General features: G+C 37.4%; 2 protein-coding genes across 2 annotated transcripts; one reads left to right on the forward strand and one right to left on the reverse strand.

Moving 5' to 3' along the window:
• The first annotated feature begins 100 nt into the window (after positions 1-100).
• On the forward strand, positions 101-17,211 carry Cht (choline transporter). The gene is made up of 7 exons (XM_072905213.1): positions 101-529; positions 1,615-1,959; positions 3,251-3,621; positions 4,974-5,278; positions 6,670-6,949; positions 8,374-8,591; positions 9,472-17,211. Exons 3-7 carry the CDS (start codon positions 3,348-3,350, stop codon positions 10,192-10,194), a joined length of 1,800 nt encoding a protein of 599 aa, XP_072761314.1. The 5' UTR covers positions 101-529; positions 1,615-1,959; positions 3,251-3,347; the 3' UTR covers positions 10,195-17,211.
• Positions 17,212-18,664: 1,453 nt separating this feature from the next.
• On the reverse strand, positions 18,665-26,349 carry LOC140672798 (uncharacterized). The gene is made up of 10 exons (XM_072905219.1): positions 26,003-26,349; positions 22,309-22,834; positions 22,028-22,117; positions 21,707-21,781; positions 21,357-21,449; positions 21,029-21,115; positions 20,648-20,767; positions 20,254-20,373; positions 19,820-19,981; positions 18,665-19,553 (listed from the first exon to the last, which is right to left on the reverse strand). The coding sequence occupies exons 1-10, from the start codon at positions 26,085-26,087 to the stop codon at positions 19,412-19,414; spliced, it is 1,500 nt and encodes a 499-aa protein (XP_072761320.1). The 5' UTR covers positions 26,088-26,349; the 3' UTR covers positions 18,665-19,411.
• Positions 26,350-27,377: the final 1,028 nt, after the last annotated feature.

Consider the following 27,377-nt stretch of genomic DNA (forward strand, 5'->3'; position numbering starts at 1 on the left):
CGCACCCCCGCGCGACGTCCCGTGGCTGTGACGTCACGGGGATTGAATCAATATCACACCACCAGTGCCCTCCCTCCGTCGTTGACGACGGTCCTCGCGCGAGACGGCAGACGGTCGACCGCCTCAGTACGAGGTAGCCTCCGCGACTGCTCGGGACGACGACGTACACGGCAGCGTCGTTCCGACAACAACGACGACGACGACAACAACGACGACGACGACGACGACGACGACGACGACGGTGGCGGCGACGAGAATCACGATCACGGTTACGAGGGCGAGAACGAGGACGATCCGCTCGACATCCAGCACGCCCTCTTCGAGACCGGTAATTGCGCTTTCCATCACGTGAAGCCGACTCTATACCCCGTCTTCGTCGCCGGTTCTCTTCCGATTTGACCACTGGTATCTCACCGATCGCCTGCGCTAAGAACTGGTCCCACGTACTATGAGGTAGTCGCGGTCGCTACTTTTTGGGCTCCTGCAGGGATTGGGAGAACTGTTCAGGAAAGGCGCGAGAAACTTGCTCGTGAGTAATTGCACGTTATAATCTTGAGCGAAGTTATAACTTTTCGGTAAATGGTGAATTCGAATTGTTATTCTGAAGCAAAATCTGTAATAAATGTTAATGATAACAATCGTTATCGTTATTTTATTTTGTACAAAAGTTGCCATGCAATTTGTTACACACTACTATAACTACACAAGGCAGTTTCGTTTCGATCAAAGCTTTAACGCTACAAAGTGATTATTGACCAGCTTTAGAATACGCATTTTGATACTAAAATAATTTATATAAATTCGTAAATAAAAATCAAAGAAATGTGCAAATTTGCATTGGATATAAAAATATATAACAAGCTGCACTTGTGAAACAAATTTTTATCAAATGCTTCTATATTTCCATTTCTCTTGTAATATATTCTTTTTTCTAACAATCTTACATTGATAAACTATAGCCAAATTTTAAACACTAATTATAAATATTTGCAGACCGACTATGTGATTAATTAATTTTAATCTTTGCTTATTTCTAGAATAATTTATATAATCAACTCTAAAATATGTAAAAAGAAAAAGATAAGTCAGAAATATTAATTTTTTTAGTCTTTAATTATCAAACAATTTAAGAATATTACTTAGAAGAGAAAAGAAAAATTTTTCTGCAAAAATTAAAGGTGCAATGTTATAGAAGGTACATATATTACAAAATTTTGAAAACTTTGCGTTTATATATTATAAAGATAAAATTAACACAGAAAATGACAGACGGCCACTTGAAAAAGGCAATCTCCCGTTCAAAGTTTTTTTGATAAGAAGAATAGATATTTCCATAATCTCTCACAAAAACGTCAACATTTTTTATTTGCAATTTGCGCATTATATTAATATAAATGGCAAGTTTCTCAGAACATAAGTTTCATGATTGATTAGAAGGTTTTAGCGGTGATAAAATGATTTCTTTGTATTAAATTAACGATCTTGATGCAAATGTCTTTTGAATATAAAATTGAAATATTAGATAAATCTCTTTGTCTTACGACTTTTTTTGATAACTTTTTTCATCCGTTCTTCCATGTCGAATATATAATATCGTAATCCTCGTTTTTCCAGGTGAAGGACCGTGCTGATCCTCGCGATCGGTGCCGGTGCCGTGGGCGCAGGAGGAAGGCGAGGGGGGAGGGTGGAAACGAAGAAACCAAGCAGGCAGGGAAGCAGCGGGCTCGGTGAGTTGGGTGAAAATCGATGGCCATCAGCGCCCATGGGCGGCCTCGCGTTTAGGACAAGGAATAGCCCCTCCCAGAAGACCTCGCTCCGGTGGGGCGACTGCTGCCCCCCAAACCCCAACCCAGCGTCGTCGTCGGCCACCTGGAAGCATCGTCATCAGGACATGCCGCCGGTGCCCGTGTGAGGCTGCCCCCCGCTGTTGCGTGATTGTACCTCGCGGGGATTTCAAAGGTACACTCTCCTCCTCACCTAATCGCGGGTGATCATCCGGTTTTTCTCATGGGGCACCGATTCACTTTTCGCCGGTTAAAACTTTTCTCGTGAAACGGTGATAACATATTGAAACTTTGATCTTATTCTTGTTTCTGCAGTGAGTTTATCTCTCTGCGAACCGAGTCTCTTTCGATTTTAACGCATTTTTTTTTTTTTGGCGTATCAATCTTCATTCACTGCTGGCAATATAATTTTTATTATAATTTAGCAAAAATGTGTCTCATTTCTATCGGTCTTGCTTTGCAATTCAACAATTTTTGAACAATATCTTTTAATCTTTATACTTATCTTAGAACGTAGTATATTTGATACGATTCAATAAATTGAAATCGTTTGTGTAAAGTAATTTTTTTTTTAAAGGGTTATGGTTTTTCTATTTTACATGTCTGCGTAAATGCGTATCTGTATTTAATCAAAGCTGCGTCTTTTTGAAGCTGAACTGCGCGACGCCTCGGGTAAACCGCGCCTAACAGGATTAGAGGGTGAACCCGCTCGAGCGATTTAAATGCCCCTCGGGTAGAAACATAATATTTGCGCTTAGCTGCACTTGTTGGGCGCGAGCGTGACGGCCACGGTGTTAATCAAGCGGAAGACTTTAATACTCTCTACGCGAAATTGATAAGTTCTTTGTAAAACCCACGCTGAAGCTTTTGCGTCCGCGATGATATTACCCGTCACCGGCTGTTATCGAACAAAGAAAGAGAATCCGTTTGTCTATATTTTTTGTCATGCTATAATAATCAAGAATGCATTCCATTATGAACAAAGGGCTTGTTACAGCTCAAAAGGTCATTTCTTATTAAATAAGTTTGCAAAAAGCAAGTTTAAAAGCAATTAAATTATAATACCACAAGTTAATAGACAAAAATCATTCTCTCTCTCTCTTTCTCTCAATGATATTTAATTTTAATAATTTAAAATAAAATAAATAGAAAATAAATTAGGTAAATTAAAATAGATTTAATTTTAATAATTTAAAATAATAATTTTTATATAAAAAAGGAAAATTTATATAATATAATATTTATTTTTGCAATACCTTTTTTATCACAATTTTTTAAATTATAACACATATTTTTCAAGTGCGATGTGTATTACAATATTTTTTTATGTTTTGTGACACGATTGCATTTTCGTTATCCGAGGTTTTATTAGATAAGAATTCAAATATTGCAAAAGTTTTTCGAATTCTTCTTTAGCAGAAAAATGTTTGGAAAGCAATAATTTTTCTAAAATTGTATGAATTCAGATATCCGGACGATCCTAAAGCGGATCAACCGCCGAACTTTTCGGACCTACGTCTCCGTCAGCTCGAGCTCGCGCCGGTGGACCTCTACTCCCCGAAGATGATTAACATTGCCGGGGTAGTCTCGATCATTCTATTCTATCTGCTGATCCTGGGTGTGGGAATATGGGCGGCCAGGAAGAAAGAGGCGGGCAACGACTCCGAAGAGGAGGTCATGCTAGCCGGTCGCTCGATCGGGCTCTTTGTCGGGATATTCACGATGACGGCGACCTGGGTTGGCGGCGGTTATATCAACGGCACTGCCGAGGCGATCTATACGAGGGGCCTAGTTTGGTGTCAGGCGCCCTTCGGATACGCTCTCAGTCTCGTTTTCGGTGAGTTTAAAATACGCTTCGGCGTTAATTAATTAATAATAAATAAAATTAATTATACATTTTCCTTAAATTACAACTTTTTTGGTGTGCAAATTTTGCTTTGATAATTTATCATATGTCAAAGTTAGGAATCTGGTAAAAAAACATTAATAATAGCATTGTGGATAAGACGTAGAAATGCGGTCGAAACTTTTTTCACCATGTGCTGTATAAACTCGTCTTAATCAGCCGGGTGGAGTTTACAATCGCAAACTCGCGCAAAGACCGACCAAAGAACGATCGAGAGAGATTGTCGATCGATGGTATGGCTTTCTTTATATGCCGTTAGACAGAAATGCTTATGGTCAAGCGTCACGAGTTACAACAATAGAATTCTTGTAATATAACAGACAGCCTGTGAAATGTTTGCTATCGGCACTCTTGCACATATAAAGGCGATAACTTTGTTACCAATGTCTCGCTCGCAGCTAAACGACCTCGACAAAGAATAAACGCGACTATAAGTCGTCCATTGAAAGCATAGCGTTGTATCTATATCTATATCTATGAATGATCGTCGAGTAAAACATTGATAAAAAAAATGTATTAATAAATTTTTCCAAAGTACAAATTTCGAGTTTTTGAAATCTTGTTTGTTAAATTTTTGTCTATTTTAATTTTTATAAAACCAGGAGAATTGACAAATAGATTTTTCACTTTGAATTATAATACATTAAATTTAATTTTTTCAATTCGATACATACTCTCTTTTGTTCTTTCATGTAAAATTTAATTTAAAAAAATTGTCACAGAGAGCAATTTACATTATTATGAAACTTAATTAAAAAGAATTATCAATAAAATTGATCGAGCGTTAAATTTTTGTGATATATTCATATAATTCAGCGAACTATTTTTTTTTTTTTAGAAAGGGAAAATATCTTTTCTCGTGTAAATTATTTATCTATAGAGAAGAAATTAAATTAATGCGCGAAATTCTTATATTAAGAAATTACTTTATAAAGGCACTTGATATGATTTTTAAAGTTATTCCAATAAAGTTATTCAGGCTAAAAAAGAATTTAAAACATTAATAAAAAAAGAAAGAAGATATATATTTTAATAAAATTTAAAAATATATTCTCTTCGAATAAAAGTCGGTCATTAAAAAATCTTAATTACAATAGAATATAAACAGCTCTCATTAGAAAATGTTATTTCTTTAACGATCGAGAGTTTTAAGGACATCTTTGTATTTACTTCTTGTTTATTGTTCACGAAATTCTCTGAAACGTTCTGTATCTATTAAAGCTAATCAGAATTACATTAGTTAATGATTCGTTCTGTCAATGGTTTTGACAATTCTGTCGCAGGTGGTATTTTCTTCGCGAACAAGATGCGACAGCAGGGGTACGTCACGATGCTGGATCCGCTTCAAGATGCGTTCGGGGAGCGGATGGGCGGCCTCCTCTTTCTACCTGCCCTTTGCGGCGAGGTCTTCTGGGCGGCGGGCATCCTCGCGGCTCTTGGCGCCACGCTGGCTGTCATCATCGATATGGACCAGGGCGCTTCCGTCATCCTGAGCGCTTGCATCGCGGTTTTCTACACCCTCTTCGGCGGTCTCTACTCCGTCGCTTACACCGACGTCATTCAGCTCTTTTGCATATTCATCGGTCTGGTAAGTGATTGGCAATCGCAATTATTACGTAAATGTATAACTTGATATCTCGATCTCTCGCGATATAAGTATTTTATTTTATTTTCTTCATTAATGTATTTTTTAAATAACTATTTAAATATACAGCAGAATGATTATATATTTAATAATTTGTAACTATAAAATTTCATCGTGGAGAAAAATAAAGTCTATTTAAAATTACATACGTCAAGAATAAAAATCATATCACTATTGTATCAATAAGCTGTAACAATAAGTTAGATTGCCCTTCTCTTTTTACATCTCAAGTAGAGCAAAACTCTGATAAATTTATCTGTAGTTTTTTTGATCTCGTGCAATAGACACGGTCGGACGAGCTTCTGGTACAATACGAGCTGATCGATATCGTGGCCCCGCTACTGCGAGCGTTTATATTACCAAATTTATACTCGGTGACGTATAAGCAGTGACCCACTTACCCTTAAGAATGTTATCGAGCTATTATTTCTGCTAGAATCTACCGGAGAGGCTTTTGTTACAATATGGCGAGCTTTAAAACTCTACACAACTCTACTCAAAGATCTTATAATTTTAGATCAATCAGAATTAACAATTGGATGATAAAAAGAGAAGTAAATTATTTGTTAAATTTGTAACATGCTCTTAAATTAATTATTGAAGGTTAAAAATGCTCGGACTTTTAAGTAAAAATTAAAGCATAATTTTAACATTGCATTTTTAAATTATAAATTCATTAAATTGTTAATTCATTATGTGTATTTACGTATATTTTCGTTTTAAGCTTTGCATAACTTCTCTTCCTCGACGTAAACTTATTCCTTCATCACAAGACGGTTATTCATTAACTGTAATTAATCACGATAATATCAGGCCTTTCAAAGATAATCGTAGTACCGAAATAGATGCTCTATCTAGAAAGAAAATCTGAGTGGCTTGCTTCAATCAGCTTAAAGCTTTATAGTTTTCATTAAAGTCATTTGTGAAAAGAATTATGACAAAATTTATTTTTATTACTATAATTCTATTTCACTAATTAAAAATCTCTATTAATTAAAAAGTTCTGTGTAAAATAGATATGTCTCACGATATTTTCATTATAGATAAAGTAATAAACTAATTTTTTAATCATGCTTTTTTATTTTTTATAACAATTTTAATCATTGTGTGAAGTATAAATAATTTTATTTTACTTATATTTAAAAAATAACATTTGTGATACCGTAAATTATCTGTTATTAAAAAAAATTAATATAATATTTTTTTAAAGATTAATATAGTTTTACAAAAGTTTTGTTACTATCATAGAATCGAGCGTCAAGATTATCGGGATATCAATTTATATGCAATGTATGCAATTTTGTAAAAGACGCCGTGATACTTTTTGTTGACAGTGGATGTGTATCCCGTTCGCTTGGGTAAATCCGAAGGTAGAATCCCTTAGTTCCATGGACGTTGATTGGATCGGCAAAGTGAAACCCGAGGAGTACTGGTATTATTTGGATTACGGTTTACTTTTGATATTCGGCGGTATACCTTGGCAAGTGTACTTCCAACGTGTCCTTTCCTCGAAAACCGCGGGGAGAGCTCAAATATTGAGTTACGTTGCTGCCGCAGGTTGCATCCTCATGGCCATTCCTCCTGTTCTTATTGGAGCGATTGCCAAAGCAACTCGTGAGTACCATACATTTAATTACCAATTAATTAATTGGAGCGGCAGATGGATTTCATCAATTTGTCATGCCCTAATATTTGTCTTTGTAGAAGATATCGCATTGCTGCGTTACACATATTTCTTCTTATTTAAATTTTATTTTAAACAGTCCTTTGCATTTTTTACAAGTGATATCTAACTGCCTTATTTCATACATTATTTTTTATGTAAATATTATTGTAGTGAAATATAGAACAAATGCTTATAAATAGATCGCTTAAATAAATATTGAAATAAAATGCACGAACATTAATTTTTTTGCCGAGAAAGGAAATGTTTTCACAATCGATCCGACAATGAGCAAGAGCTCAATTTACGTATATTAATAATAAAACGAGGCCATCTTTCGTTTCGTTCTCTCCATCCCCAAGACCGTCACGTTCGAGGGTGCAATAACGCGTCCCTTTCGCGAGCTTCCCATCCTCCGGCACGGGAGGATCGAATTAGAAAAACCCAGGTTGTCCGACGTCCCACGCTCTCCTCTTCGTATTCGGAGGCTACTTGACATTTGGTGGCGCGATAAAGAGAGAGCTGCTGGTATTTACAAGCGGCACGACGGCGAAGAGGGGCTAGAAATGGTCGCGAAGGGCGCGAACGGTCGAGGGGTGTCTCGGGTACCCCGCGGCGTGTACAATAGCGTGGGACTTCGCCATGTGGCGTTGCCTTCACGAGGGCGAGGGTCGTAATGCGACTTGCCTTGCTACAACGCAAACGCGCGACTAGGTCGCCGGAACTAATTCGGTATCCTGCATTGGTATGTTGTGGGAGGATCACAAGCTGGGAGGAGACGGAGAAAGAGATACATGTATATGGAGAGAGAACTAAATTGTGTGATCGTAAGCGTGATGCTGGACAAAATAAATAGGTGGAACAAACAGTGATATATAAATCGAAACAATGGGAGTAAACTGTTACACCGTCCTCTTTTAAAATATTATATTTTATTTTAACTACATATTAGCTGATATTAAGCTGTGTATACAGTTATATCAAACGCGGTTCTTCGTTTACATATGGAATCCCAGACACGTAGGCGGACGAGAAATAGAGAACGGAAAATAGAGAAAAAAAAAAATAAACTACGCTTGTATACCCGAAATAAAGACAAGCAATGACAGAGATTTCATTAAAAACAGAATTTCTCCGAAAACAAAATGTTATTTAAACTTTATTATATTACTTTAATTATTGTATATTAATATCTTGTAAAAGACATGCAATCTTTTATTATTGCAAATAAATTTTAATTTTCTGAGTATCTTTTATAATATTTGATATAAAAATGATTTTTCTCTTTATACAAATATATAAAGAAAAAATATAGGACATCTGTACTTTGAATTTTTGTAGATTTGTCGTCAGGAATACGATTATTGTGTTACAGCTTGGAACGAGACAGGGTACACTGGTCCTTATCCTTTTACGGAGCAAGAAACCAGCATGATTCTGCCCCTGGTCCTGCAACATCTGACACCGGACTTCGTTTCTTTCTTCGGATTAGGAGCGGTATCAGCGGCGGTGATGTCTTCTGCGGACAGCAGCATCCTCTCTGCTAGTTCGATGTTTGCTAGAAACATTTACAAATTGATCTTCCGTCAGCGGGTAAGTTTTTTGGGCATTATGTCACCTGCTATTCTTCCTCTCACATGTATACTTTATCTTGCTTGCATTTATGCACATGGCGAAACCTCTTGATACAAATATGTCGCACGTGATGAAGGATATTTCTAACACGTCCTTGTACAAAACAAGACTTTATAACGAGCTTCTTGTGTAAAGTCTGCATATTATCTTATATATTATCATGTATATTATAGTACTAATTAATTCTTGATAATTACTCTCGCCTTTCTTGCATTTATTAAATTTTTAATACCAATTTATACATTCTATTATATACATATTATTTTATTACATTTTTATATATTATATATATATATATATATATATATATTTTTTTTTTTGTGTATTATATATATAATTTATAATGATATATAATATTAATATGTAATTTAATTTTCTTTATTAACTTTTTATTAAAAAAATACTTTCTTGTATAAATTATAATTATATTTATGCAAGATCAAGTAGAGTTTTTCAAAGTTAAGATATTTTTTTATTGATTGTAAAAACAGAATTTCGTGTATCTTTAATCTTTTCTCATCGTCAGTAGGAACAAATTGCATATATTATTTTACTTTGTACATATTATATGTCTGAATTGCATGAATTGCACATTTAAATATTATGTCTTGCTACGCACTGCTCTATTGCGTTGATTTTTATTTAAAATAAAATCGTTATACGCAAACGTATAATCGATTTCTCACGACTAAGCAATTGTTATCATATTATTGACGAAATCTAATGCACGACACAAAAAAGTGTACTTGTGTGAATTTCGCGATTGTTGTTTCCATTATTCGTTTATTCGGCGGCGACAACGATATTGACCCACGTGGGTCCGCGACCTCCTGTGCAGGCGTCGGAGATGGAGATCATCTGGGTGATGCGGGCGGGAATCGGCGTGGTCGGCGTGCTGAGCACCGTGATGGCACTCACGATACCGTCCATCTACGGCCTCTGGTCGATGTGCTCGGACCTGGTTTACGTGATCCTGTTCCCGCAGCTACTGATGGTGGTGCATTTCAAGGACTACTGCAACACCTACGGCAGTCTGTCAGCGTATATAATCGCCTTCCTGGTGCGTATCAGCGGCGGCGAACCGATGATGGGTCTACCGGCGCTGATTCGTTATCCGGGATACGACGAGGAGTCGGCGACGCAGATGTTCCCGTTCAGAACGATGGCGATGTTGCTCTCGCTGATCACTCTGGTGGGTGTGTCGTACGGCACGCAGTTTGCCTTCCTGACCGGTCGGCTCGCGCCGGGCTACGACGTCTTTAGGTGCGTGGTGAACATTCCGGAAGACGTCGAGCGGGTGGGCCCGGACCCGGCTGAGGGCGAGCAGATGGCGGTCCTAGCTGGGGGCATCGGCAGGCTCTACGGCAGCAAGGACGAATCGAACGGCCGAGTGAATCCTGCGCTCGAGCCGGACTACGACATGGAGCCGGGATGTACGATGGTCGGTGGTGCGCCGGACGGCGTCGTCGGCGGCGGCGGCGGCATCGGCACCGGGGGACATCTGGTGCCTCACGTGCCAGGTGGTGCGCCTCGGCAGCCGCAATCCAGCACCGCATTCTAAGTCCTGGTTCCGTGATCGGATGCTGTGACCAACAATAAGTGCGGCGGTGCGGGTCTCTGTCTTTCGTTCCTCTTCCCCTCAGCTTCCCTTTTCCAGTTCTCCTCTTCTACTTTTTCTATTTACGTCTTTCATACGACATTTGGTTTTTTTTTTTTTTTTTTTTTTTTTTTTTTTCCGCAAACTTTGTTTCGATGTTATACACTTTTCGGTGATATTTCAAATTGAAACTGACTATCTACTTGGGAGTTTTTTTCGATAGCAATAGATATCTTCTTTCGAGTCTTTTATTTTGGTAAGTTACATAATACATATATATATATATATATTTTTAAAATACTTTGTTAAAATATTTATTTGCTAAAGATATATTTATCGAATAATTACTTTGGAAGAAATTGCTCTCGCTGGATAAAAGTTAATACTAGAACATCCAATTCGTTTCCGCACGCATTCCTTTACATCTTGAAACGTAATTTATTGACGTGGCGCATAATCATATCTAACATTGCTTTCTCTAATAATGTGTCTCCGAGAATTATCAAGATAATTATCGTTAGATGATCGAAATTGTCAGTGTGACATAAATTGCCCGTCGTGGGGTCGTTCTAGTGTTAATCAACTTTCGGACTTTCCCGGCTAGTTACGCAAACTTACGGTGTTTCGTTTTACACACAGACACAGACACAGACACACACACACACGAATACACATATTTTTGCTTTTCCTTTTCCTACCCGCCCTATATACGACTACGGAGCTCCGAGATGAGCCAACAATGCGGTGGCCTGCGGTAAGTCCGACACGAAGTTTCTTTCGTACACGCGTGCGCGTGTGTGTGCGTGTATGTGTATGAATATACGGTGTGTATGGTGTGCGTATGTGGCTGCGTGTTGCGTTTGAGTGTTGCGTATGTTTACACGCTGCTGGTGCCCGTGTAATGATCTGTACCTGCCCGCGTTCGCTCGCGTTCGTGTTTCCCGTCGTTGCTCACAAACAATGCGAGGAAAGAAGAAGAAAAAAGAAAAGAACGGCAAAGAGATAGATAAAGATAAAGATAAAGAGTGACCGGAAAAGTAGGCGCGAGCGACAAAGGGAATAAGTGTAGCGTTTCCGAACCGGAAGTCGGAGCTTCGGGCGTACTCGGGCCGGGCGTCCCTACCCCCGCACCGCCAATTAGGCCTAGTGATTTCCTTGTTTTCTTTTTGGAGAAGTATATATAATAGGTATATATATATATATATATATATATATATATATATATACAGATAATATATACACATAAAGATATATATATATATATATTTAGAGTTTAACGAAAAACTGCTTGAGTGTTTCGCGAAGTGATGAGCGATTTGCCTGATTCGAGAAAATCGCGAGAATCGCGAGGGTTTTCCCGCGTTAGAGCTGGATCGATCGCGCGGTTGCTTTGTTAGAAATGAATTAAACCGAACGGCCAACGTGTTTGTATAGAATTATATATATATATATATATAGAACGTATAAACGTATATCGCATACTTTCTCTCGATTTTGTGTATTGAATGCACGAACGAGAAGGAGAATTCATCATTAAAAGCGAGGTTAACCGCAATCTCTGACCCCTGCAGATAATGCAACTTCAATCTTTGCTTAATATGAAGATTTTAATAGGATTGAAACTTGAAGCTTAGTAATCGTGTTTAGAAGTTGCGAGATAAACGTCGAGAAAGAGTATGCGATTTGTATACTTGTTATTTCTTATATTTTTATTTCGCGCGTTTCATGCTAAATATAACTACCTGGTTCTCGCCAATTTAATCTATTATTTAAGGAAATGTATGAGAACATGTTTTTAAAGAGTATGATAATCAGACAGATACATTAGACGTTATACATAAACGTACGATAAAGATATAATTCGAAAGAGTCCATGAATGATTAATATTTATCGTTCAATCTAATTTCTATCCTAATTCAATTTAATTTTTTTCGTCAAATCAGATATCGACAATTAACATTTTATAATGTGTCGAAATTTCAACATATCAAGTTTTCAAATTGACGCGTTATTTCAAAAGAACTTGATAATAATTATCGTAAAGAAAATAATTCAGTATCAATATTTTTTTGATAAATATTATGAATAGTAACAAAATTTATTACACTATTTCCTAGAATCTAGAATTAATTATTTTTTACAACTCTTTTTTTTTTTTAGATATGTTCTTTTTTCTTCATGGAAATTTAACAATATTCTAGACATTCTTCGTAATGGCGATAAATATCGATCAACCGGCGCTCCTTCGAGGCGTGTTAGAAAAAAAACTTCATCCATCCAATATGCCATCCTATCACATCTCTCTACTACAATTAGTTCGCGCTATAATTAGTTAATGTACGTTATAATGTTGCCTATCTATGTCGGTGTTAAGAGAAGAGCTAAAACGAAGCTTTTGTACTTGCAATCGATCGTTCTTCCCTTGCTTCGCCCAGTCGAACACACAAACACACACACATACATATACACACAGCCACACATATGTCCATTTACATGCTAGAACGTGTAACAGAAATACGTATGTAAATACATTGTTAAAACCGGGTGGCATCGGAGGATGATGATTCAGCTAGAGAATGGCCGCTCGTCGTAAGATTTCCGCTTCTTCGCGATTATTCCCATTACACTTTTTAAAAAGAAACGATTATGCGATAGAATTTTTATTTGGACAATTTTAATATTTTTATGTCTACTATAAAATATAATATTAATATGAAAAATAAAAGAAAAGAAGTATCGAGTAATATTTCGTAGAAAATCAATTTTAGAACATTGAAGTCTAATGAACTTTAGTCTCTAATACATATATTGAAATTTTCATATTAAACGTACTGAAATTCTTTTCGCCAATAGTTAGTAGTTTGTGCATAGAATATTTGTTATCACTAGATATTTTTCAATATTAGAATATCGTTATATTTTTGCATCAAAACGTGACTCGCGAAACTTTCATTATCAGGCAAATCGCTCGTAGCGCAGATCCGTTGTGTTTATCATATAGTATATAATATAAATGTATGATATAATCATGAGCAGTAAATGCAGTAAAGTAAGAGAGATGGATGATTTAGTAAATAAGAGAGAAAACAGAAAGTTTAGAGAGCACTCTGTCTCTCTCTCTCTCTCTCTCTCTCTATATATATATATATACATACATACGTACACGTTATGCATACATGAGAAGACTAAAAGAAATCCATAGGTGTTAATATCGCAGGTACGAGTTATCGCCGTCATTGTTAATTTTGAAGATCCGTTTGTTACGTCGTTCATATATATGAATATATATAATATATATTATAGCGCCATTCTCGAAGATGCTACGCAATAGACGCGCATAAATTGCCTAGAAAAGATATAGAATATTACGCTCGTTATACCTGATTGCTCATGTATTGTATCATTATTTAACGCCAAAGGATGAGGACGCCGCTTTTCGAGACTGGCATCAAGAGGCGGAGATCTAAAATACTTTCGGAGAAAAATACAATAAAAGGGGGGGGGGGGAGGAGGGAAATACAAGGAAAAAATGCGATACATTATATATAAAAATGAAATATTTCTGAAATTATTACACAGAAAACTGTAACGGAAGCGTTTGAGTTTTTTACAGATCCGCGATTCTGATTGGCGTTACATTATGCGACACTTCGATTTTACAATGTTACAAGTGTACTGAAGAGTGAGTTCGGTTCTCGAATCTCGAAACGCGGCGTTTCGTGTAACGAAGGGATGAGATACTTTAGATAATTTCGTAGTTAATAGAACAGTTTTGTATAATCTTAGTTCCTACTCACCCGATGAATTGTGATAAGAGCGTCTCTGACTTGGTAATTTTGCGCATGTAACATGATTAAATTAAAGTCTTATCGTTTAATTGTTTCTCCTTTCACATCATTACGTGAATAATGACAGATTAATCGTACTTATAGATACTTCTAGTTATCATTTTCTCAGACAAGATGCATAGCCACGTATCGGTTATTTCTACTATAGAGCAGTGTGTGAGTCAAGTATATTTTTCTAATTTGCAAAGACATTTTTTTTTATTCTCTCGTTAGATCAGAATTGCTCGCTTGTTAAATTGCTCATAAGACTCACGTAAGACTTGCCTCCGTGTTAAAATTTTTGAATGTGCAAGATTGTTAATTCGTAGGCAAATAATAGCAAATAATAAAAATATATAGAATCTCTTATATGTTTGAGACATCAGAATTTTAATATCGATACTATTAAATGATGTTGGGCATGGAGGCACTTTTAAATAATTTAATATCATATATATGAAGAAAAAAGAGAAGAAGGGAGTATTCGTAATGTCATATCAAGAGTTAAAGAAAGCTTCTTTTATACTCCAACGATATAGTAATCTACATATAAGGCAAAAGTCCCTTATGTGTAATTCTAAAAAAATATTTTGAGTTATCTAAAATATGTACGTACATATGTTTTATCTCCGTGTGTCTTGACTATTTTTATAAATTATTTATTTCCGAAAATATTTTGAGTGCTGAAAATGTATGTGTTAACATTTTTATTTTTTTTTCACTTTTTAAAAACTATTTATAATAATTCTTCTTTCCGCGAAAGACTAAAGATTTTTTAAATCGTTTGTGGCGTTACGTCGTCCATTCAAGCGTCTCGTTTGTTCACGAGCTTCTCTTCCGCGGAATTATTCAATGAAATCATATCCGCGGGTGCAAGGATTTTTATGGATTCCCTCGCAATTTGCTAGAAGTCGCTATTCCAGATGTGTTTCCTGATGCGTGCCAACGTATCATCCGCTCGATAAATCTCGAAGTGAAATTACGAGCGCTCGAGAGAGAAACGGAGGATGCGCTCGCGGTACGCGATGTGTGACTGGAATTGCAAAATGGGGATATACGAACGAGTTGAGAAGCTCGTGGTCGTGGCATGCATCTCCGTGCATTTCCGTTCGTTCGGCATTAAACTTAGCGGACTTTCACTCGAATATTAAAGACGATGACGAGTCGGGCAGACTAGCTAATCGGAGACGCTCGTGGACAACGAGGTTGGACAACGCTAGTTGAAGAGAAGCGCCGCAGTTATTATCTTTATTATATTTCTGTCGAAACTCGAAAGTATCGCGGTGCATTGAACCATGTTTGAGATCGTCTCGCACCGGAATACGAAAGTATCACGAACGAAAGTATCGCGAATTATTTTTGTACACAAATGTTCACTTTCAGCCTTTCGGCAACTGTGTGCGGATTTTCCGAAGAGTGTATAGTCGTGTTTTAGCAAGCCCACATGGCCGTTTTCGATATTGTGGGATATAAAAATCTGCATACTTTTATTAATTCTTAATTCGATTTTTAAATGACTGGAAATAATAGGAAATAATACTTTAATGGGCTTGTGAATTTAATTATCTTGATGGTAGATTTAAATGCCCATGGAACCTTAAGACCTTGCATTCTCACATTTTTATAGCGGTCTTGAGAAAATTCATTGATAATTTAATTTTCGGTCACAAAATGTAAGTGCTAAACTTTTTTTATTTTTTTTGATTCTTGCATCTTTTTTCATCTTTGCAAAAAAAAAAAAAAAAAAAATATTAAATATAAAAAATTATATTCGAGTGTAATAATTATTTTAATTTTATCTACATTTACCTCATTTTTAATTGAGATGAATTGTCATGATGAATTTGATTTGCTCGTCTCAATCGATGTTTAGGGCTTCGAAACGAAATTGACTAATAATAGAGTGTTAAATAGTTTTCATCGTTTCTTTTTTACGAATTTAAGAAAGGGGGAGAAGTCGCGTGTCAAAAGCGCGGAAAAAAACTAATAGACATTATAGCTTATGAGGCTACTCTCATAAGACGGCCACGTATCATCTACATATCAACGTTGTAATCAGCGATGCAACGAGAAACCTATACATATCATAAAGTGTGCTCTATTGTATATTAGATAATTTAGTCGCAAAGAAAGAAAAGAGGAGATACGCGTAATAAGATATGTAATATTATGAAATATGTATATAAAACATATATCCTCTTTAGGAGGCGGTTGTCGCTCTTTTAAAACCAGGGCGAAAGAAGGTGCTCGTGCTTCTTTTAAGTCGCGAGTATTCTTTCTTAATTCTTGAATGCAGCTTTGAGTGTACGAGCCGTTTATCCAAGACGCATCGCGAGTCGAATTTTGGAAATCTTGTTAACACATGTATATCGCAACGATTTGTATTCCAGATTGTTTAATGCAGCACTTTCCAAAATTCAAATCGCGAATATAATATAAATGGCAAAGCTCGAAATTTTCTACATTTTCTTTCGTATAAAAAAATTCTCATGATTGAAAATACGAGTTATTTGGACTTAAAAAATATTGACATTTTTATCTAATTTAATATATTAAATATCTAATTTCAACTGTTTGCAGCGAAAAATTTTTTCCTTTTTATTTTTGATTAGAAAACTTTTCTTTGAATTAAAAAAAAAATTAAATTAATCTGGAAAAAACTTGCGTATTTCGGGATTTATTACTTCCTGGGCGACGTCAATTTGCCGTCACAGTAAAATTGCGAATCGATAGCCAATATTTTGTACCGTGTGAAAAAGAAAGGAAAAAGAAATGAATACGAAAGGCCGCGAATCAATAGTTTAATAAGAATTAACGAGGACGATGTCTCTGACTGGAAATCGCCGATCATTTTACCGCTTAGAGACCAAATGGCGTATACCTATAATATACGCGTCCCAAACGCACGGGGTGACTACCTAACGTAGAGTATTTATTAATCATGTATAAAACAAGCAAGAGAGTGGCTCTCAGACCCTTCACTCCTTCCCACCCCTTTTCCCCATCCTCTTATCCCTCTCGTCCGAAAGAATATACTTATGTATATGTATTACAGAAGCGTTATACTGTATTATAAGACATTATACGTGTATAATTGACAAACGAAAGAAATGTTGATTGTAAATGTTAAAAATAAACGGTGTACAAAAATAACGGACGGTTCTTATTTGGTGGGCAATTACGTTGCGACATTTTATAATCTTGATAAGATGAGTTACGGCAGCCTAAGATTATCTTGAGCTGGTACCGTCTGAACTTTTCCTTCTTCAAGCTCGATCCAAAAATAAAGCTGGTTTATTTACTTCGAAGATTGGAATACATGTTTTACAATAGCGTTTTAAGGGAATAAAAATGTAAAAGCAGATAAGCCAAGTTCGAGCAACAAATACTTGAAGAAAGAAGAGAGAACTATTTTTATAATGATAAATTTGCAGACGAAGAATTAAGAATTTTTATGTAAAAAAAAAAAAATTGTTGTGTGAATAATAATTTCAAAAAATGTGCCATTAAATTCCTCTCGAGTCGTGACTGTGAATGCCACCCTGTTGTTAACCTTTGGATCTTTCAAAGAGCGTGAACTCTGGTATTTGGAGGATCGAGAATTATTTCAAAGACGCTACGTTATACGAAGAATTAAATATTAAAGAAGGGCTAAAGGAAAAATTTAGACTCTAAAGACTCTACAAAGAATCGACATGCATTATTTTATTAATCACAAAATAAATACACACGTAATTATTATCTTAAAACATTGTTTGATTTAATAAAAAAAAACAATACTCGTCAAAATTATTATATCATTAAATTATGCATGATACATACGCCCTGAGAGATTTGTATCATTCTCATCGTCCTGGAAATGGAAGGTAAATCTGATTAATAACAGAATACGAACAGAATCAAGAGCAGAAGTAGCTAGCTGTGTTATTTACCTGGACCATCTACTGAGAAACCTGGAGTCCCTTCAGCATTAATTTTTCACAGCATCTGGGAATTTCACGACAGTTATACATTACACATTTCAATTTTGTGGCCTCTGTAAACGACGTGGTCAAGAAAACACAAGGGCATGGCTTGTACCGAGGTGGCCGCGGCAGAGCCCCCGATATATTGATACGCGCTTTTCGACGCTCAGAGGCAGGAATAGAAAGAGAACTCTTAGTTATTCATGCCTTCCCGGTATCCGAGCTGTGAGAATCGATAAATCGACCGTTTGCCCATGTCGGCCGACTAACCTTATGCGGAGCTTCTACGTCTCGCTGGTCGTCTTTGTGTAGGAATAGCTGGATTCTCGTTGACGGGTAAATAGTTCCATCGGACATTACGATAATTAGTTCGTGAAATAAACCGTGAGTAAATTTTATCATCAGATTTTACGAAAGTGAAAGATGGCTGTTGCGACTAAAGAAAAAAAATGAGAAAAAAAAAATCGAGTTTTTTTTTTGCTTTCTTATTTTAAAATATGGATCTAGATAATGGATGGCTTGTAACAAAAAGTACGTTTCTCCTACATGAAATGAGATGATGTTTATGAAAAAAATATATTAGTTTTTCTTTATTTCATAAATTGGAACGGAAGTAACAACAAGTTGATAACTCGATGAGATTCTTATCAGCGTACAGCGGCTTTATTATTAGTACAAAAAGCGTCTTTACAAAATAAATAAGTTACAGGCTCCGAATGTGGAAAGTCGAGCTTTCTTCGTCTCGTTCGTTTTACTCTCTTCTTTTCCGCTTCTGGCATATTTTTCGATGTCGACGGAAGTAACGATCTGTGCTAGCAGACGCTTTTCTAGAAGCGTATAGAAAGAGATAACATAGCCATGATTGTAAAAAAAAAAGATCGCTGCCTTTGTTCTTTCGGCATTGGCAGGAACGCGTCTGCTATGTCAAGTATCAGGATGTAATATTCCTTTGTTAAAAAATTTCCTGACCGAGAACCCATCGTTGTAGTTAAATCTTTAGCACGAATTTTGCGGATTTACGATGCGACGAACGGTCTTCGCGCGCTTTTCCCATCGGCTGCCAAATTGAAATGTTTCCACAGAAGACCTCACAGATACATTTGTACAATTATGTTTCTCACATTTATCGCGAATATATTCGATGGTAACAACGATATATCTTCAGCGTCTCCTCTATTATCAACGACGTTATCAGCGCTCATGTCTAGGACATCGTCATTAATAATTATGAGCCTTTTAATGAAAATTGGCCTCTTGATTACGGGCTATGAACGCCCGTTTCCTGATACACAAATCAATCGTACCGATGACTCTTGACGTCCAGTCCGGGAAACTTGAAGCCGACGCGATTGAGCACGGAGATCTCGCCGGGTGAACACGTGTCTGGATTAGTATTGGTATCCCCCATTACTGGCATAACTCTGTCCTCCACCACCACCGCCACCGCCGCCGCCGCCGCCGCCGTTGCCGAAGCTGGGCGCACCGTAGCTCGAAGACGGTCTACCACCTCCGCCGCCTCCAGAGTAACCGCTAAGGAACATGAGGGAAAATCGTGAAAAGAACATTCGGATAAAAAATTTGTGAATCAATGATAGAGAAACAATATAGGACGAATAAACATGTATGTTTGAGATTTTAGAGTTGAATAAAAAATTTAACAAAGATAAACAAAAGTAAAGTAAACTAATATAAATTATTAAACGAAATAATTCATTAAACTAATATCTGGTATAGAGTTGATCTTTGCGTCATTACAGAATAATTTTACATTTAATTGTCACGAATATTTTTCTTACCCGCCTCCGCCCTGTGGTGCCCCATAACTCGAGGAGGGCGCGCTATAAGTCGAAGAAGGTGCTCCGTAACTCGAAGAGGGAGCTCCACCGCCACCACCGGATGGAGCACCATAAGATGTTGACGGACCGCCGCCTCCACCGCCTCCAGAATAACCGCCAGAGCTAAGGATAATAAAAAAAAAATCGTGAGAAAAACATTCGATCGACACATTTGTAAATGAACGATAAATAAACGAAATGGATAAACATTTATATTTGAGATTTTAAATTTAAATTAACGAATTAAGAAACTTGACGAATGAGCAAAAGTTTCAAACTGCATAAGCAATAATATTAAACGAGATAATTCATTAAGTCAACATCTCGCATAAGACTGATTTTTGCAAGACAGAAAAATTTCGCATTTAATCGTCACAAATATTTTTCGGTCTTACCCGCCTCCGAAACCGCCACCACCACCACCACCACCGGATGGAGCACCATAAGATGAGGATGGAGGACCATAAGATGAGGATGGCCTGCCGCCTCCGCCGCCTCCAGAGTAACCGCCAGAGCTGGAGATAATTAGAGGAAATTATAAGAAAAACATTTCAATCGGCAAATTTGTAAATCAATGAAAAAGAAACAGTAAAGAATAAATAATATATTTATGTTTGAGGTTTTAGAGTCGAATACGAAATTTAACGAAGATAAGCAAAAGAATCTAACTGCATAAACTATGATATTAAAGGGGATAATTCATTAAGCTAAAGTCTCGTACAAAGTTAATCTTTATGTCATCACAGACTAATTTTGCATTTAATCGTCACGAATATTTTTCGGACTTACCCTCCTCCGAAACCACCGCCACCACCACCACCACCGGATGGAGCACCATAAGATGAGGATGGAGGACCATAAGATGAGGATGGCCTGCCGCCTCCGCCACCTCCCGAGTAACCACCAGAGCTGAAAATAATGAGAGGAAATTATGAGAACATTGGATGGCAAATTTGTGAATTAACGATAAAGACACAATAAAAAATGGATAAATATTTATGTTTAAGATTTTTGAGTTGAATGGGAAATTTAACAAAGAGGAGCAAAAGAATCGAACTAAATAAACTATGTTATTAAACGAGATAATTCATCAAGCCAACGTTTTGCACAAAGATGGTCTTTGCATTATCACAGGATAATATATTCGTCACAAATATTTTTTGGTCTTACCCGCCTCCGAAACCGCCGCCACCACCACCGGATGGGGCACCATAAGACGTAGATGGCCTACCACCGCCTCCAGAGTAACCGCCCGAGCTGGGGATAATGAGAGGAAATCATGAAAAAAATATTTGATCAGCAAATAAAATTAATAATAAAGAAACAATAAAGAATTGATAAATAATTTATATATGAAATTTTAAGTTGAATAAGAAATTTAATGAAGATAAGTTACAAGGAATCGAGTAAGCTATGACATTAAACAGGATAGTTCATGAAGGCAACGTCTCGCATAAAGCGAATCATTGTATCATCACAAAATATTTTTTGGTCTTACCCGCCTCCGAAACCGCCACCACCGCCGTTGGATGGGGCACCATAAGACGATGACGGTCTACCGCCTCCACCTCCTCCAGGGTAACCGCCCGAGCTAAGGAAAATGAGAGGAAATCATGAGTTGAGAATAATAATGAGAAGAATATTCGATCGGTAAAAATCGATGATAAAGAAACAATAAAGAATGGACAAACATTTGTACTTAAAATTTTAACGTTAAATACGAAATTTAACGTAGATTAATAAAAGAATCGAACTGTATAAGCTACGATATTAAACGTCTCGTCCTGATCTTTGCATTATAACAGAATAATTTCGTATTTAATCATTATGAATATTTTTCAATCTTACCCTCCTCCATTGGATGGGGCACCATAAGACGTTGACGGCCTGCCGCCTCCGCCGCCTCCGGAGTATCCACCAGAGCTGAAGGTAATAAGAGCAAATCATGAGAAGAACATTCGATCGGCATATATTGTATATAAATCAAAAAGAAAGAAGCAGATAATAAATAATGGATAAATATTTATGTGTGAGATTTTAGAATAAAAAATTTGAATTACATAAGCTATGATATTGAATGAAATAATTCATTAAGTCAAAGTCCCGTACAAAGCTGATCATTACAGAAAAATTTCGCATTTAATCGTCACAAATATTTTTTGATCTTACCCGCCTCCGAAACCGCCGCCACCACCGGATGGAGCGCCATAAGACGTTGACGGCCTGCCGCCTCCGCCGCCTCCAGAATAGCCACCAGAGCTGAGGATAATGAAAGGAAATGATGAAAAAAACGTTTGGCAAATTTATGAATTAACGATAAGAGCTAATAAAGAATGGATAAATATTTATGTTTGAGATTTTAGAGTTGAATAAGATGAGAAAAAAAATCAAATACGCTATGTTATTAAAGATAATTTATTGCTTTTAATCGTTACGAATATTTTTCTTACCCGCCTCCGCCCTGCGGTGCCCCATAGCTCGTGGAGGGAGGTGCTCCGTAACTCGAAGAGGGAGCTCCGCCGCCGAAACCACCCCCGCCGCCTCCACCACCGAATCCGCCGCTGGAAGGCGTACCATAGGTCGAAGACGGACGTCCTACGGATGGCGTTCCATAGCTGCTGGACGGTGGTGACGGACGAGACGGGGCTCCATAGCTAGAGGACGGTGGTCCTCCTCCGCCGGGGCTAGGCGCCCCATAGCTGCTGGATGGCGGTGCTCCATAGCTGCTGGATGGAGCTCCTCCGCCACCAAAACCACCTCCTGCACCACCGAATCCTCCACCGCCGCCGCCACCACCGCTGGATGGTGCTCCGTAGCTCGATGAAGGGGGTGCTCCATAGCTCGATGAGGGAGGTGCTCCGTAATTCGATGAAGGGGGTGCTCCATAGCTGGAGGACGGTGGACCGCCACCGCCACCTCCTAGATTAGGGGTGCCGTAACTGGTTGAGGGTGGCAGATAGTTGCCCGAAATCGGCGCTGAAAATAATACTCTGAATCTTGAATTGTGGTCTTAAAAGATATTTCAAGGTAAAAGAAGAATTTAAATTATATATTTTATACATGTATCTCTCTCTTTCTCTCTTAACTGAAAATTCTATTGTATGTATTTTAATTAATTTGATGTCGAAGAAAGTATTAGTTATTTATTTCATTCAGAGATTATGCACTTCCTTTGATTACACGCATTCTTTGCTCTTGATCACTATTCTTTCAACTTTTACTTTGTTGTATTACTTTTGCTGATGACTTTTTACTATGTCTATTTGTAATGTCTCGGCGAAATTACTAATGAGAAACGTTTATTGTTTGCGGCGAAGTCATTAGCGACGAGATAGTAAATAATGAACTTCGACAATAGCATTTATGTTACTTCCTAGCAATCGAGAACCGGTATAAAAAAATAGAAATTCGAAAACTTTATTTTCTCTTTTGTTCCTAAGTATAAGAATTTAGAAAGATGCTCAAATAGCCTCTTTACAATGATATTTGCGAAAGTTTAAATCCATTGTATACTGTTTAATAACGCTTAAGGATAAAAATCTTCCCGAGATTAACAATAATCCTTATATAATAATATAATAATAATAATAATAATAAATCATATTAAAAATTAAAATTTACTCGACACATTTCCGAATTTGCCCTTCGATTGAAGAACGCACGACATTATGAGTCTCTATAAGTGAAAATTACGCTCACGTCAGAGAGTATTCTTTAAACCGACCCAGTGTAACTGCTGTAACGATGTAATCAGACCGTGACGATTTCTTGTCTGTGAAATTTCATCCGCCACCTGCTCAGCGCGCTATCATCGCCGGCGGATTCGTTGTCTCGCCATAAGACAGAGAGAGAACAATTACGTGCACGTGTCAATTGAAACGCCAACGCGAAATTTTCACGATAATCACACGCGTGGAATTTTTTACGCGCGTTAATACTGATTGAGTCACGCTCGCTTTCATCGCGCGCTGATGCACCGGAACGACGCGTCCGATTGATTTATCGCTCAAACGTGACGTTTGAAGAAGCGATTTATCGCCGATATCACATTTACAGCTAGGATCGGCAATCGTTGACTAAGACTCAATGTGTTAATCAGTCCTTGATTAGCAATTCGCCATTCTCTTCTGTACTTTTCCGTCTATTATACAGGCGGAGCTTTAATGCCGCCCATTCAATCTCACAATCGAAATTGGTTGCCGTCTCGATTTTAAGAGGAATGAATAATTCATATTAATGAAATCGAATAATAATATAAATAACGCTCAAACTTCAATGGCGATACACAGAAATTGGATGAAACAAAAAAAAAAAAAAAAAAACGGAGAGAGCACGTAGGAAAGTATTTTAAAATAGAACGTAAAAAATAAAAAAATAATGAAATAAAATCGAGTTGTACTAAAAAAGTCGACACGTTTAGGTGAATAATAATTTTTAAGGTTCAGCGAGACACATTCCCCTATTAGACGACGTATCTCGCGTACGATCGCAAAGTTCTGCAATAATTTGTAGCTGAAACAATGACTAATTCTGCGAGTGTGCGCGCGTGACGTTTACATGTGTTAACGAAATCGAGAAAATCACGGCGCATAAGAGAGTGTGGCTGAAGTTTGCACGCTTTCAAACTAGATTACGCGAGTGATAACATCCTGATTTATACACCGATTCTACACGCCATGCGCAATTTGCTAAAGATACTGGCCGATAACTCACGTCACCCTAATGCTCGACTATTTTAGGCCTCCCGCGCGCGCGCGCGCGCGTTTTCATCAAATTTGCCGATGCCACTTGAAAGACGACAGCGAAAAAAAAAAAAAAAAAAATATAGTATAGAATCGCTTAAATAACCGAGAGAAAAAAGAAGTTTAGGGAAATGAGAATAAACTACAATAATCTTTGATATAAAAACATCTCGTTTGGATAGCGAGAATGCCAATTAGCGGTTATTGCTGTACACTTATTTGATTGCGTGCGTTGGTGCGTGAAACTGCATAAAGTAGTACGCCAACAAGAGTGCTTGAACCGGAGACTTATATATATCGACCCAAAACACGATCGTGCTTTGCGAAACATCTACATAATTAAGGCTAGAGTGCCTATAGTATCTAATAAAAAAATTAATAAGAACGTTAAGTTTTTACGCTCGAAGAGCGTTGAAAGCAATGTGGGGGATTTAATCACTGAAATTTAAATAATTAGTAACGTATTTTTTATCTTGATTTGTGATAGCATAATAATGTCATTATCGTGAATAATATTGTAAATTATTTTTACTAAAATTATATTTTTACTCGTACTTGACATTCTAGTTCAGAGATTATAATTTTGATGAAATCTAATTTAATATGTGAATGTTGATGATTAGTTGGCTGACAGTGAAAACAACATTCTGCAAATCGTTCTGCGATCTCCTCACGATTTTCTCGCTCGTGCAAAAACAAAGCGCGTCACGAGACAACTGTTAAGCCTAACCGCGAACTTTCTAATAAGTTCTCTTATATGTTGGTAACAAATTAAAATATTATAATGTGACAGCACTGATTAATATTACACGACGGTTTATTCACGTAACGCGTTGGCTGTAAAATTGACACAGTGCGTTTACTTACAAAATGTTGTCTTTTAAATTTTACTAAATTCTAGTAAAAACGTTACTCGAGTAATTTTTTTAAATGTGATAAGCACAGCATGATATTAAAAGTATGATGTAAACAAACTTTAAATATTATAAAAGTGTCCCTCAAAGTTACTAATGCACACAATTTATCTTGTTTCATATAATATAGAATATATATAGTTTGAAAACTTTTACTCTCGTGGAAAATTAATTCAACTAACACAGTCTTCATCTAATAATATAAAACATTAGTTGGCACGAGAGGTACCTTTCAAATCTCTCTCGTGTTAATACAATATTAATTCTATTCAATTCCATGTTTCATGTTATAGAAAGTTAATATATTCTCTTTTAGAGAAAATCTTTTTAACTCCTGACATGACATTGAATCCATCAGCTGCGATCTTTCTAATTTTTTTCGTAATTAATAGAAAATTGCTTCATGTGTCAAGTTGGCAAATTCTGAATAGGGGTAGTTTCGTCTCACGAGATTCTAGGATTGAACGTTGCGAGGACCCTCCTCTTACCATCGGCGTGAATGGGTCTCAGCAGTAGAGCCGTCGCAGCCAGCACGGTCGCTGCCACAGGGGCCCAGCTTCTCGCGGGCCTCATGGTCCTCGGCGATCGAACTCTCGTAGATGCCTCTGCGGAGTCCCTCGTCGCGCCGAGTCACATGCACGAATTAGCGCTCGACCGAACGCGAGTTTGCTATTGTAGCTGTCCTTTTCGTTTCTCTTTCTTTCTCTCTCTCTCTCTCTCTCTCTCTCTCTCTCTCTCTCTTTCTCAGGTACCGTCTCTCGCGTACGTGATAATACGGTAAACGAAAAGAAACAGATGCGAAATCGAGACGCGGCCTGCTCGACGTACCCGTGCGATTTCGTCTAACGTGCTTCAAACAGCGTGCATCTCGCTTATATAGTTGGCTGTCTTTCGGAGAAAGTCCTCGTCGCGCGAATGCAGGAGGATGCTACCGACCAGGTGAGACATCGGGGAACGTGGGAGGAAGATGCGCGAAGGGGGATGTCGACGGGGGGGAATAGACGAACAAAATACACCGCGTAGGAATTGCTTGCAAGTGGGGATCGAAGGACCACCGATTGCTCTTCGAAGGATCGCCAACGGGATGCTCGCTCGCGGTTGACCCTGGTCAGACAGCGCGTTAACGAGGCGGCCCTTTTTTTTCGTCCCGATGACAGACAGACGTTCTCTCGCGGCGAGAACTTTGCGCTCTCATTGCGAGAAATGTTGGACGGTTGGCCTTGGTGTCATCTGACTCTCTGATCGGATCAGCGAAAGTACAGGCATCGTTTTCGAGCTGGCATAAACCCGCGGCAAGGGACTCGATAGGAAATAAAATATTCCATCAGGAGATCAATCGTGACTACCTTGGGACATCTAATAAAAATTTAGAAATTGAAATTCCGATTTCAATAAAGCATAAGTAGAAAAAAGTGATAGCAACCAACTTGTTTCTTTAGTGAGAATTTTTTTATGAAGATAAAAACTACACTAAACTACAGATGTAAAATATTTTTTTTTTATAGAAATTTTTAAAATATTATTTTATGCCCGTGATACACATAAATATCACACACGAAGTGAAATAAAATGTTTATAAATCGATAATTTATAAGAATACGGCACATTATGAATGCGATATGAGTTACTTCTTTCACAAGAGACCTAAGTAAAGTTTCGAAAATCTTCACGTCATTCCTCCAAGTCCTTTCTCCGAAAAGTAAGTCCAATGAAGACCATCTGTAAGCAAGAAACGTGCGATCGAAAATTGTTCGCTCGTTATTCGTCGCACGCGCAGCTTCACTCGAGAAGCATACCTGTCGACTAGGAACTAGATAACTAAATCGAGGCAGAGGATACAAACATTTTATACTGGTATCACAA

The sequence above is a fragment of the Anoplolepis gracilipes genome, chromosome 13 (assembly GCF_047496725.1).
Source record: "Anoplolepis gracilipes chromosome 13, ASM4749672v1, whole genome shotgun sequence".
In the NCBI taxonomy this organism is placed as follows: Eukaryota; Metazoa; Arthropoda; class Insecta; order Hymenoptera; family Formicidae; genus Anoplolepis; species Anoplolepis gracilipes.

Excerpts from the sequence above, each read along its gene's own strand:
- Cht (XM_072905213.1), top strand. The coding sequence starts at position 3,348 with ATGATTAACATTGCCGGGGTAGTCTCGATCATTCTATTCTATCTGCTG. Across the intron at positions 5,279-6,669 it reads TTTGCATATTCATCGGTCTG|TGGATGTGTATCCCGTTCGC; the intron begins GTAAGTGATTGG and ends TTTTGTTGACAG. Across the intron at positions 6,950-8,373 it reads AGCGATTGCCAAAGCAACTC|CTTGGAACGAGACAGGGTAC; the intron begins GTGAGTACCATA and ends ATTGTGTTACAG.
- LOC140672798 (XM_072905219.1), bottom strand. The coding sequence starts at position 26,087 with ATGAGGCCCGCGAGAAGCTGGGCCCCTGTGGCAGCGACCGTGCTGGCT. Across the intron at positions 21,450-21,706 it reads GCCCCATCCAATGGAGGAGG|CTCGGGCGGTTACCCTGGAG; the intron begins GTAAGATTGAAA and ends CATTTTCCTTAG. Across the intron at positions 19,982-20,253 it reads GGTGGCGGTTTCGGAGGCGG|CTCTGGCGGTTATTCTGGAG; the intron begins GTAAGACCGAAA and ends TATTATCCTTAG.